This window comes from Nerophis lumbriciformis, linkage group LG22 (assembly GCF_033978685.3).
Source record: "Nerophis lumbriciformis linkage group LG22, RoL_Nlum_v2.1, whole genome shotgun sequence".
In the NCBI taxonomy this organism is placed as follows: Eukaryota; Metazoa; Chordata; class Actinopteri; order Syngnathiformes; family Syngnathidae; genus Nerophis; species Nerophis lumbriciformis.
The window spans coordinates 22,739,959-22,752,458 of record NC_084569.2 but is presented as its reverse complement, the minus strand read 5'-3'; the positions used below and the strand labels follow the sequence as shown (position 1 = coordinate 22,752,458).

Here is a 12,500-nt window from a genome sequence, read left to right as displayed (position 1 = left end):
ATTCTATCAGGCTCAGTAAGTACTGTAAAAATAATATTTTTTGTCTACTGTATCAAAAGCAATATCGTCATCAATTATTGCGCCATTCAAGGCCGTTTTATTTCATTTTAGAAAAATGGCATATTTTGCATTTACCCATTATTTTAAAAGAAAGACATTTTTGACAAAAAGGCCAGAAAACTAACACGCACACACGCACACACACACACACACACACACACACACACACACACACACACACACACACACACACACACACACACACACACACACACACACACACACACACACACACACACACACACACACACACACACACACACACACACACACACACACACACACACACACACACACACACACACACACACACACACACACACACACACACACACACACACACACACATACACAGTACAGGCCAAAAGTTTGGACACACCATTTCATTCAATGAGTGTTCTTTATTTTCATGACTATTTACATTGTAGATTGTCACTGAAGGCATAAAAACTATGAATGAAAACATGTGGAGTTATGTACTTAATAAAAAAAGGTGAAATAACTGAAAACATGTTTTATATTCTAGTTTTTTTTTTTAAAGCCACCCTTTGGTCTGATTACTGCTTGCACACTCTTGGCATTCTCTCGATGAGCTTCAAGAGGTAGTCAACTGAAATGGTTTTCACTTAACAGGTGTGCTTGAACTTGAAGCTCATCGAGAAAATGCCAAGAGTGTGCAAAGCAGTAATCAGAGCAAATGGTGGCTATTTTGAAGAAACTAGAATATAAAACATGTTTTCAGTTATTTCACCTTTTTTGTTAAGTACATAACTCCACGTGTACATTCATCGTTTTGATGCCTTCAGTGACAATCTACAATGTAAAAAACTTATTTTTCCTGCTTTTCAAATGTCTATTCTTGGTGTTGGATTTTATCAAATAAATTTCCCCCAAAAATGCGACTTATACTCGAGTGCAACGTATATATGTTTTTTTCCTTCTTTATTATGCATTTTCGGCCGGTGCGACATATACTCCGGAGCGACTTATAATCCAAAAAATACGGTAGTCATGAAAATAAAGAACACGCATTGAATGAGAAGGTGTGTCCAAACTTTTGGCCTGTACTGTATATATTACAAAAAAATTAATATCAATAGATAGAGCTGAACTTGTTAAAAGGTTTCAAGCATGGAAAGTTAAAAAACTAAATATTTTTTGCTGACTTATGACACTCATGAGCGGGTTCCTTTTGGATCCTAAGAGTAAGTGTGTATAGTCAATCTTAAATGTTTTATTGTTCATCTGATTGTAAAAATGTATCGTTTCACAGCACAAAATAATTGTGAAGAATATTTACTTGTCTCTGGCGGAGTTCTGGTGCTACTGGCGTCTCATGGATTTTCCACTCCTGCCTTGGTACATATCGCTCTTCTGCCTTCTCTGATTGGTTGCTTGTTTCTGCCAGCATGGGGTCTGTAGGCTCACCAGTTCCAGGCTCTAAGAACTGGTTTACAAAGGCATCGATGTCGGACAAGAAGGACAGAGTTCGGGGGGTTTGAGGCGGCTGCTTCTGTTGCTGTTTTTGTTGTTGTTGTTGTTGTTGTTGCCGTCGCCCTGGAGCAGGATGTGCAATTTTGGGGTCCGGTGAGAAAGGGGTGTGCAAATACAGACGGGACGCTCCGACGTCGTCCCAGTAGAGGATGATCAGAAGAATCATGAAGGCGGAGCCCAACACTACAAAAATGCGAAACATCCTGGAAGTTCCCATAATGACAAACTAGCGTGCAGGATGCGACTGCTTGCTTCAGGCTCAACGTAGCGGCCGCTTTTTATTTTGAAGGACCTCGTTATGGCATCGCCATGGCAACAAATTGAAATAAGGTACCTGTGTCTTTTTATGATGTCACCAAGGCAACAGATCTTAGTTAATGGGCTGCTGCTACAGGGTCACCATGGCAACCTCTCTCCTATTCGATAGAACCTCCGCTTACCATGCTGCCATGGACGGAAATCTCACCTCTGCTGCACCTGCAAAAAGACAACACATTAATGTGACGGGAACACAGCCATGTCTGAAATGTTGTCATCTCTTACATGTTAAACACATGAGAGGGAAACATAAGGACACCGTTTAGCTTTTCACCCAAATGTTGCCAAGTGATAATGAATCAATTTTGTTGACAAATAACCTTAGCTTACCTTTTATAGACAAAGCAATGAAAGGAAGTGATGCATGCAATGCACATTCCAGGATGCTATAGTAATGATTGTTACTCCAGTCTGAGGAAAAAGTTCAAATCTAAATGACTACTGTGCTCGGTTTGAGCTTCTTTCAATTGCATCTCCAGTTCATCCATGAAAAGTCACAAGGCATAATTTTTCCACTCCGACATCCTTCTCAAACGGGAGCTCTAATGCAACAGTCGTCATATTATTTCCTGTTCCCTGAAGCTAAAAGGGCTGCTTTGACTCGGAAATTCATTACGGCATCGCTGCAGTCCACACCGCCGCTCTCCTCGCTCCACTATAATTGACATCACATCCACCACATCAGGAGCTGCAAATAATATGAATGTCTTTGTCATTGCTGCCTCAGCTGGGTATTTCATCTTCATCTCCACCAAATGAGCCTATGCGAAGCTGCTCAGAGGGGAGGAATGATTGTCTGTGCCCAGTAACTGAATTCCATTTGAGAGCTGATGATTTCTGACTTGTTGGCAAGCTAATTCTGCACCAATATGTACCAGACACAACCAGCTTTTGTGCCATTTTTGCATTTTGTAACACAGTGGACCCTCCAAGTTTCAAATCAAACAATATAAAGAGAAGTTAACTACCAAGCAAATAAAGCTAACAGAAAGTAAAACTACTCAATGTATTCGCTATAGAAAAAGAACAAAACATTTTTTTTTTTTGTAGTGAAGTCTGCCTTTTTTTTTTAAATTATAAATAAAGCTGTTCCCCCTGAGTTTGTAAACATTAAGTAAAACAACAACAAAATATTTTAAGAAAATAAAAATATCCAACTAATCACTCAAGTATTGATCATATACTGATACTACCCATTCTATTGTTGTGTGCTGACTGCGACAATGATGACACACCAACAGTTGTTGTTATAGTATCCTATGTCTAGACCACAGGTTTCAAACTCAAGGCCTAGGAGCCAGATCTGGCCTGTCAAATAATTTATTGTGGCCTGCCAAATAATTTATTGTGGCCTGCCAAATAATTTATTGTGGCCTGCGAAAGACTGGAAATAATAAAGCACTTTCTGACTTATTGTATTTGTTCTTTCAATTCCGACAGAAAAATGTATGCATTTGCATGCAATTGCACATGTTCTACATGTGCAATTGCATGCAAATGTATGCCATTTACAATTGCATGCAAATGGCATGCAATTGCAAATGGATATATATATATATATATATATATATATATACATACACATACACATACATATGCATATATATATGCATATGTGTGTGTACATACACACACATATGCATATATATGCATATGAGTGTATATACACACATACGCATATATATATGCATGTGTATATATATATATATATACACATACGCATATATATATGCATGTATATATATATATATATATATATATCCATGCATCCATTTTCTACCGCTTGTCCCTTTCTGGGGTCGCCGGGGGTCGCTGGAGCCTATCTCAGCTGCATTCGGGCAGAAGGCGGAGTACACCCTGGACAAGACGCCACCTCATCGCAGAGCCAACACAGACAGACAGACAACATTCACACTCACATTCACACACTAGGGACCATTTAGTGTTGCCAATCAACCTATCCCCAGGTGCATGTCTTTGGAGGTGGGAGGAAGCCGGAGTACCCGGAGGGAACCCACGCAGTCACGGGGAGAACATGCAAACTCCATACAGAAAGATCCCGAGCCGGGGATTGAACTCAGGACTACTCAGGACCTTCGTATTGTGAGGCAGATGCACTAACCCCTCCCCACCGTGCTGCCCTATATATTTATATATATATATATATATATATATATATATATATATATATATATACATGCATATATATATGCGTATGTGTGTATATATATATATATATATATATATACACATGCATATATATATGCGTATGTGTGTATATACACTCATATGCATATATATGCATATGTGTGTGTATGTACACACACATATGCATATATATATGCATATGTATGTGTATGTGTATGTATATATATATATATATATATATATATATATATATATATAATGCACACATATATATCTATGTGTGTATATATATGTATGTGTGTTGACTGTTACAAGCGGCCCTCTGAGACCAGCCATAATTGCAATGTGGCCCTAAATGAAAATGAGTTAGACACCCCTGCTCTAGACTCTTATTGATTTACTTGTTAATTTCATTTGTAATAACTGCTTACTTTCTGCTGTAACCTGGTCCTAACTACACGTCCTATAGTTTACTAAGTACTTATTTCTTGTGTTGTTAAAGGTATCTTAGCGGTTAGCTTAGCTATTAGCACACCTGCTCCTGGCTTGCTTACAGTGTGCAACATGTTTAACCTTGTCCTCCAAGTAAACTTGGCAATAATGGAGGTGAATATTATTAACTTAAGGGAGTGGCTCCACAACGTGTAATGAAGACACATAATTATCTCCGGGGGACTACAAATAAATAGTGTCAACCAGAATAATTTTTGTTTGTGATCGTCATTAAAAGGTATTGGCGATCACATACTTTTTCACAAAAAACGGCCGATACTGATCGGTGGCCAGCCGATTGAGCGGCACAAGTCTACTTTGAACAAGACTTTAAACATTTCCATTCAATGACCACAGTGTAGCCTTTTCTGAAAACCACAGTACTCCCAGCAAGTGAAAACATTAGGATATCACAAAACTCAGGTGAATTACACATTTAAAGGAGCTGGAACAGACATACACACAAACACATTATCAATATGGATCTACATTTTGGAATATCTAAAGCACATTTTTAAGTCAATGACTACACTAATGAATGGGCATGTATAGAACTGCCTACTCTTTTTAACTGAATGATATTAATGTATTGATTTTTTTGTGGGGGGTTTTGCCTTCAGCATAACTTGTAAAATACGATTCAAAGTGGGGCGGAAGGCAGTAAAACATGTAAAAGGTATTTCTTTGCACCACTGCAATCAAGTGGTGATGAGAAGAAGCCATAAAAGTGGCTGAGCAGACTGAGCTCCCCCCTGAGGTGCATCCATAGTGCAATAACCGTCCTGTCAGCAAATGCAAATGCAGACACAATGTCGCCTTTGACCAGTGGCAGTACCCACAGGAATGGGCAGTTTGAGAAGCATCTCTTCAAGGCAGCGTATATACTAGTGTCAAAGTAGTGTTCAGCAAAGACTTAAATTCTAATTAGTGCTGTCAAATTATAAATGTTTTAATCAGATTAATCACACTGTTAAATTTGGATTAATTGTGATTAATCACAGTAAATTACTTGCTTACATAATTTAAATCAACCTAAAAAATATATTTTGACACAAACACAATTTTATCGTCAAAATGTCAACGTCATACACAAATATCCTTTAATCTTTTTACATGAATGTACCTAATTTATCTAAAGTTCTGTTGGGGTTTATTCTGAAGCAAAAATGTGTATGTGTGCGTATGCATCGACCTGATCACTTACCTTCCCACGCCGCATTTAAAATAATGTTAAATATAATTTTCAGTTCAGTTCAGTTTCAGTTTATTTGGAACATGCATACGATACAATGTAATGCATCACACATTTCCAGTTGTTTCATTACAGCACGTTCGAAAAGGAGTAGGAAGAAGCAAAGCTTATTTAATCCTACCCCTTTTCATACCATAGCGATTTTATCTAACTTCCTTGTTCTCTGTAACAGAAGAGTGAACAAATAAATAATAAATAATATACCATAGTAAGCAAACAAATATTAAATATATTAATAATAGTTGTCTCAATAAAAAAAGAAAGACAAAAAAAGGGTTCAAGATGTTCATCATAATTCTTGTTCTGTGTACTTTGTGAACACTTGTAGTTTGAACAGTCTCTTAAACTTAATCATTTTGGTGCTTTGTTTGATTTATTTGGTTAATCCATTTCATAATTTAATTCCACATACAGATATGCTAAAGGTTTTAAGTGTTGTACGAGCATACAAATGTTTTAAATTAGGTTATATTTCTCCTCTTTTGTTGTGAATAATTGTTGTACATTCTTAGGTAGCAGGTTATAGTTTGCTTTATACATAATTTTAGCTGTTTGCAAATGCACCAAATTGTTGAAATTCAATAATTGTGATTTAATAAATAAAGGGTTTGTATGTTCTCTATATCCAATATTATTCTAGGTGATCTTTTTTGTAACAGTTAGTGAATGAAGTGCACATTTGTAGTTATTTCCCTATATTTCTGCACAATAACTCAGATATGGTAACACTAGCGAGCAGTAAAGAATACAAAGTGATTTTTGGTCTACAACATGTTTTGCTTTATTCATTATTGATGTGTTTATTGCTACTTTATGTTGTATATTTTTTAAATGAGATTTCCAATTCATTTTATCATCTATTATTACACCCAAAAATGTGTTTTCTTTGACCCTTTCAATATCTTCTCTGTCTATTTGTATGTGTTTGACTTTCTCTTCTACTGTTACCATATATCATTATTTTAGGTTTACTGAGATTCAAAGATAGTCTGTTTTTGTCAAACCATCTTAAAAACAATCTAAATAAAACGTGTGAAGGATCTGCAACTATACATGATCAATGCAATATTTTTGTGTGACAATCACATGAGTTAACTTGTTAATTATGACAGTTGTAATTAATAAGTGGATAAAATAACATGACCTATTTTTGGTAGAGGCCTGCTCCACTATGATGCAAGGTAGTGTTTCCAGATGTGATAATCTAAAGTTATGTACCAGAAGCTTGAAATACAATACAATTTCAGGGGAATCGTCAAACAAGGTAAAACTAAACCAAGGGCTATACAGTAAAGACGCACGTGTTTTTAATTTGCAAAATACCTCATTAAAAGAGCTGAGGCCATCCAATATGATAGGAAATGGAGGGACATCCTCACGAAAGCTCTTCCCCTGCGCTCCATGAAACACTTTATCGTAGGTTTTATAAATATAATGCAAACTAATTCATTCAACGAGGCTTAAACATATTCGTTAAGCACACATATAGTTTATGTGAAACAATTATTCCTTATTTGTTTACATTTCAGAAAGGCATATTCGCCAAATGATATGTTGAAACTTTTTTTTTAAGAAATATAAACTAACTTCGATTTAATTTATTGTCAACATTTATTTAGATATTTTTTCATAACACATTTTAAAAATATTAGCCCTGAAATATTTGTATAATGTTCCAATCCCAATCCCAGTACATTTGCTAGCCATACAAACATACACCGCTTACTTTTTTCCCTTCGTCTCTTGTCCACGGTTTCTCCCCATTTAAAGAAGAAGCATCATCCATTCTGTCGTTCTCATTCCCCTGCTCGGCGACAAAGCTTTAAGGTGTTCTTTCGGGGGAAATATTGCATTCAAGTATGATAATACCATAGATGTCGCGACACTGGCCGGCCCGCCAGTGATGCCAGCGGGTCTTCGCCTCTTGTTTCTCTCCCCCCATTCCTCCGATATGGAGCGAGAGTTCAGCACATATCGCGAGATTTTAAATTTCTGGGTCAACTGAGATGATCTGGGTGCCCAAAATAACATGCTTTTACTTGAAAAGACAAGTAGGCCTCGCAAACGGAAAATACAAAAATGTGCCTGTATAATTGGCTCCCCAAACATCAAGTTTGTAATCTATTCATTATTCATTATTGAGAAATGAGCTAAATCATTCTTGCAATCAGACATACATTCTCTCTCACAAGCTAAATTGGGTCCCGAAGCAGAATTTTATTTTGAAAGCCCCACCCGTCCATTACAACATTTTTTTCACAGTTTTATTTATGTCGAATTAAAGCATAAAAAAACTATATGATTGCTGATGTCAACATTTAGTTTTTTTTCTCATTTTTGCTGGTGTTTTGTTTTTTGCTTTTTGTAATGTGGCTAGGGCCAATGACCAATGAGTCATGGGCCTCCACAGATGGCCCCTGTAGCGCACTTTGGGCATCCCCGGTTTATGGCCACTATAGTCTTAGTACCGTAGTACATTGTAGATTGTCACTGAAGGCATCAAAACTATGACACCTGTGAAGTGAAAACCATTTCCGGTGACTACCTCTTGAAGCTCATCGAGAGAATGCCAAGAGTGTGCAAAGCAGTAATTAGAACAAAGGGTGACTATTTTGAAGAAACTAGAATATAAAACATGTTTTCAGTTATTTCACTTTTTTTGTTAAGTACATAATTCCACATGTGTTCATTCATAGTTTTGATGCCTTCAGTGACAATCTACAATGTAAAAATAGTCATGAACATAAAGAAAAAGCATTGAATGAGAAGGTGTGTCCAAACTTAATGTATTGGCAAAAAAGGTATTATCAGTTTTTATTTTAAATACAACGTCCCGAGTAAGTGTACAGACTGTGTTTCAATATACTATAAAAATGGGACCCATTACCTGCCTGCTTGGCACTCAGCATCAAGGGTTGGAATTGGGGGTTAAATCACAAAATGATTCCCGAGCACGGCCACCGCTGCTGCTCACTGCTCCCCTCACCTTCCAGGGGTTGGAACAAGGGGATGGATCAAATGCAGAGGGTAATTTCACCACACCTAGTGCGTGTGTGTGACTATTTAACTTACATTCATTCTTATTTACATATTATTTTATTTGTGGATTCTGCAATTAGGCGCCCCCTCCAACAGATGGCGCCCCAGGCAGCTGCCTGTGTGTCATCATTAAGTTCTCCCAACAAAGAAACAATATGGCATTCCTGAGGGCGTGAAGGAAGATGATATGAACACACTTCCAACATGGGCATTGCATCCCTCAGTAGAACCACGCAGTCTCAAGAATCGTCCAAGCCTGTCTTCTGCAGCAACTCCTGAGTAGAACCAGATCCAGTCCTTCTGGAGGAGTGGGGTCCCAGAGCTAGTGGGTTGAGATAAGTCTGACTAGTCTGAACTACACAACCTATGGTATGAGTTCAGCCTCCTTCCCTACAAGGGAGGTAAATATTTATGTCCTAAAAACCAGGATCTTCCTAATCAGTTTCTGGCTTTTCACCTTGGGATATAGCTCCTAAACTCCTGCACCACAATAGCAGGTGTAAAACAAACGTTATATGGAAAAAAAATACAACACATTGTAACAATATTAACTTGTACTAATCAGAATGGCCACTAGAGAGCAGCATAAACACTATTTCCAAAATAATGTTTATTTGTTCAGGACAATAAAACATCTCAATGTACAAAACATATAATGTATTTATTATTTGAGCATTATATACATGGCATATACATATATATTTCTAATGAACTGTGGTTCAATTACATGCTTATTTGTAATGTACTGTCCAGAGTGAGCAGGGTAAAAGTGTGTCTACAGGAGGTCCTGCTCCACCCAGACTGTTTTGTTCTGCTCCTTAAATATTTGCTCCTTGACAACCCTGATGAGGTCGTCCGTCCCTGTCCAGGTGTCCGGCTCCAGGCTGGCGTAGAGGCAGGGAATGCCCTCCAGATCCTTCTCTTTTGCCCTGCATGACCTCAGAAACTCATCCTCTGATTCCACCCGCAGCGGCAACTTCCTGTGTGGACAGGAAACAGGAAGGAAACAACTCTGTTGTGGTGAGCCTAAAGCACATGAATGTTTTATTGTACTCTAGGACTCCTTTTATTGCAAATGCATACCCCAAATTTCACCATTGCATTGACAGTATCAAAATAAACACATCAGGCTTACTCTATGCCAGGGATATTCAACTTAATTTTCATTTTGGGGGGGGGGGTCACATTTCCAGAAAGCTAAGGACCGCTCCCTTCACTAATAGTCTTGTATATTCCAGAGTAAAAGATCATCTCAATGACAGCACTCTAGTGTTTTTAAGAATCTGCTTCAAAAATGTGAGTCACACAAGTTTTTTGAACTGAATTCGTGGGCCAGAAGTTGAAAAAGAGAGGACCTCAAATAGAACTTTGAGGAACACAGCAGGTATAACTACAGAGTTGAAACAATGATACTGACTAAAAAGCTACAGAAACACCCTAGGTAAATAAATTAGGTGGGGAATTGCCAAACAGGAGAGGACTTAAAGGGGTGCCCTGAGGAACACCTCAGTTCTGTAAATCACAAGTTTGGACACCTGTGTTCTATGTTTGCTAGCTAGGTTAAAATGTCAATGCAAGGATCTGGCAATGTGTTTACAGTGGTCCACATTCCTCTATACTAGGGGTTATTAACCTTTTTGACATAGGGGCCCAACCTTTCCACTACAGAGGGGCCCGGAGCCCACTGGAATACTAACACTAAATTATTCATCTTACTCTTGATTTCAAATGTATTCAGTAAATATATCTAACCTACTTATTACAGTTTACAACCTTGTCAAATGATTTGAAAGCATGTGTTAATCACAAAGATTATTTATTGAACACATAAACCTTAGGCTTAGGTCAGGCTGATGAAAAAAAGTACTGACCAAATATACTGCGTTAGAAGGGATACATTTACATACAATTATGTTGTGCTAAAATAAACAAAATTAATAATGAATATGTTTCTTAACTAAACTGTCAATAGAATTAAAGCGAAAATAAAAATACAACTTTACCCATTTAGTCATAACGTTTGCGTTTTATAAACTTCTCTAAGACTTTACTCCAGACTTCTTCTGTTTGTTAGAGATTGTCATTACTGCCACAAGTGGTGGAAAAGTGTTTTGCAACAAAGTACCTCTGCGGACCAAAACTGAGAAATAGATATTTTTTGGCGGCGCTCTAGGGGGCGCTTAAGGCCCAACAATCCCTATGCTCTAACCAACAGGAGCACTTTATTTAGGAATTTAATGCAAAAATGTTTGTCTCTTAAGTTTTGAACTGAACTTGGAGGTTGGTATGGTGTCATTACCAGGCCAGGTTTGACCCCCAGTTGAGTAGCCCGGCTCTGTGCCATAATTGGAGATGGGGGGTTAAGACCTATGTCTTTTGCCAGGGACAGAAAATAGATGCTATTGACACATCCAGAGATATGTTTTGGAAAATCATTTCTACAATAAAAATAATAGAATAACTTTAGTATACTGTATATATATATATATACAGTACAGGCCAAAAGTTTCAATGCATTTTCTTTATTTTCATGACTATTTACATTGTAAATTGTCACATCAAAACTATGATACCTGTGAAGTGAAAACCATTTTAGGTGACTACCTCTTGAAGCTCATCGGGAGAATGCCAAGAGTGTGCAAAACAGTAATCAGGGCAATGGGTGGCTATTTTGAAGAAACTAGAATATCAAATCAAATCAAATCAACTTTATTTATAAAGCACATTTAAAACATGTTTTCAATTATTTCACCTTTTTTTATTAAGTACATAACTTCACATGTGTTCATTCATAGTTTTAATGCCTTCAGTGACAATCTACAATGTAAATAGTCATGAAAATAAACGCAATGAAAACCCATTGAATGAGAAGGTGTGTCCAATCTTTTGGCCTTTACTGTATATATTTTTAAAGTTGCTATGTTACGAGAAAAATATAAAGCAATATTATAAAAAAAATAAAAAACTATTCTTGGGACATCCAAACATCTTTCTCATAAGGTTATGACTTAATTCCAGTCATATAAACCTAAAGAAAAATAAGTTACCTACCGCAGCTTCTTGACATTTTTTTCACAAATCTTCACATTGATAATGATTGGGTAAATTTCTCTCCTCAAAAGGTTGTTGACACAGCTAAGTTCTGCCTCCAGCAGACAGTGTTTGCCCTAGCAACAAGAAAGGGGGAAGTGGATGCTTTAAAACTAACAGTGATAATGACAGATATTTCTTTAGCAGATTATTGTTTTTGTAAAGACCTTTGCGGCAATGGCTTCTATGTTCTCCCTGGTGATGCAGTCAAAGGAGGCACGATTTTCTTTGAAGTAAGCCAAGGAATCCACGCTCTGTTTCTGATTAAACTCCTCTTTGGACAAAATGTCTGCGACAAAGAGAAATGGTTGATCACATGCAAAATGAGAAGACATTTGACCCCAGCAGGAGGAACAGAAAGTTGTATGGTTTCTATCTTGAGACATCTGTTCTGCAGTACATGTCACAAGAAAACGTGTCAGTCCATTAGTGTCAAAAATAATAAATCCTGTATTTTCACATCATAGTTTTTATTCCAGACTGACCTGGTTTGCAGATGCAGAAGTCCATGGCGCCCCCCATGTTGACTAATTTCTGCGAAAGTGTTTTGGCTAAGGCAGTGGGGGTGAAGAGGACTGGTCTTCTCCCTTGACTCCGTTGTGGGGTC

At 37.4% G+C, this 12,500-nt stretch overlaps 2 protein-coding genes across 4 annotated transcripts in view; both read right to left on the bottom strand.

The window, feature by feature from the left end:
- Positions 1-7,707, bottom strand: part of chst12a (carbohydrate (chondroitin 4) sulfotransferase 12a) — a 19,194-nt gene extending 11,487 nt beyond the window's left edge. The window contains exons 1-2 of the mRNA XM_061973994.2: positions 7,491-7,707; positions 1,361-2,031 (exon numbers count right to left, since the gene is read on the bottom strand). Coding sequence (XP_061829978.2) covers positions 1,361-1,771 — 411 coding nt within the window. The 5' untranslated portion in view covers positions 1,772-2,031; positions 7,491-7,707. The remainder of the gene's footprint in view (positions 1-1,360; positions 2,032-7,490) is intronic.
- A 1,738-nt stretch (positions 7,708-9,445) lies between these two features.
- card11 (caspase recruitment domain family, member 11) overlaps positions 9,446-12,500 on the bottom strand; it is a 112,004-nt gene continuing 108,949 nt past the window's right edge. For all 3 annotated transcript variants that reach the window (XM_061973996.2, XM_061973998.2, XM_061973997.2), the window contains 4 exons: positions 12,379-12,500; positions 12,061-12,182; positions 11,855-11,970; positions 9,446-9,783 (listed from right to left, as the gene is read on the bottom strand). The exon at positions 12,379-12,500 is cut by the window's right edge and continues 67 nt beyond it. In XM_061973996.2, the coding sequence (XP_061829980.2) occupies positions 9,579-9,783; positions 11,855-11,970; positions 12,061-12,182; positions 12,379-12,500 (565 nt within the window). In that variant the 3' untranslated portion in view covers positions 9,446-9,578. The remainder of the gene's footprint in view (positions 9,784-11,854; positions 11,971-12,060; positions 12,183-12,378) is intronic.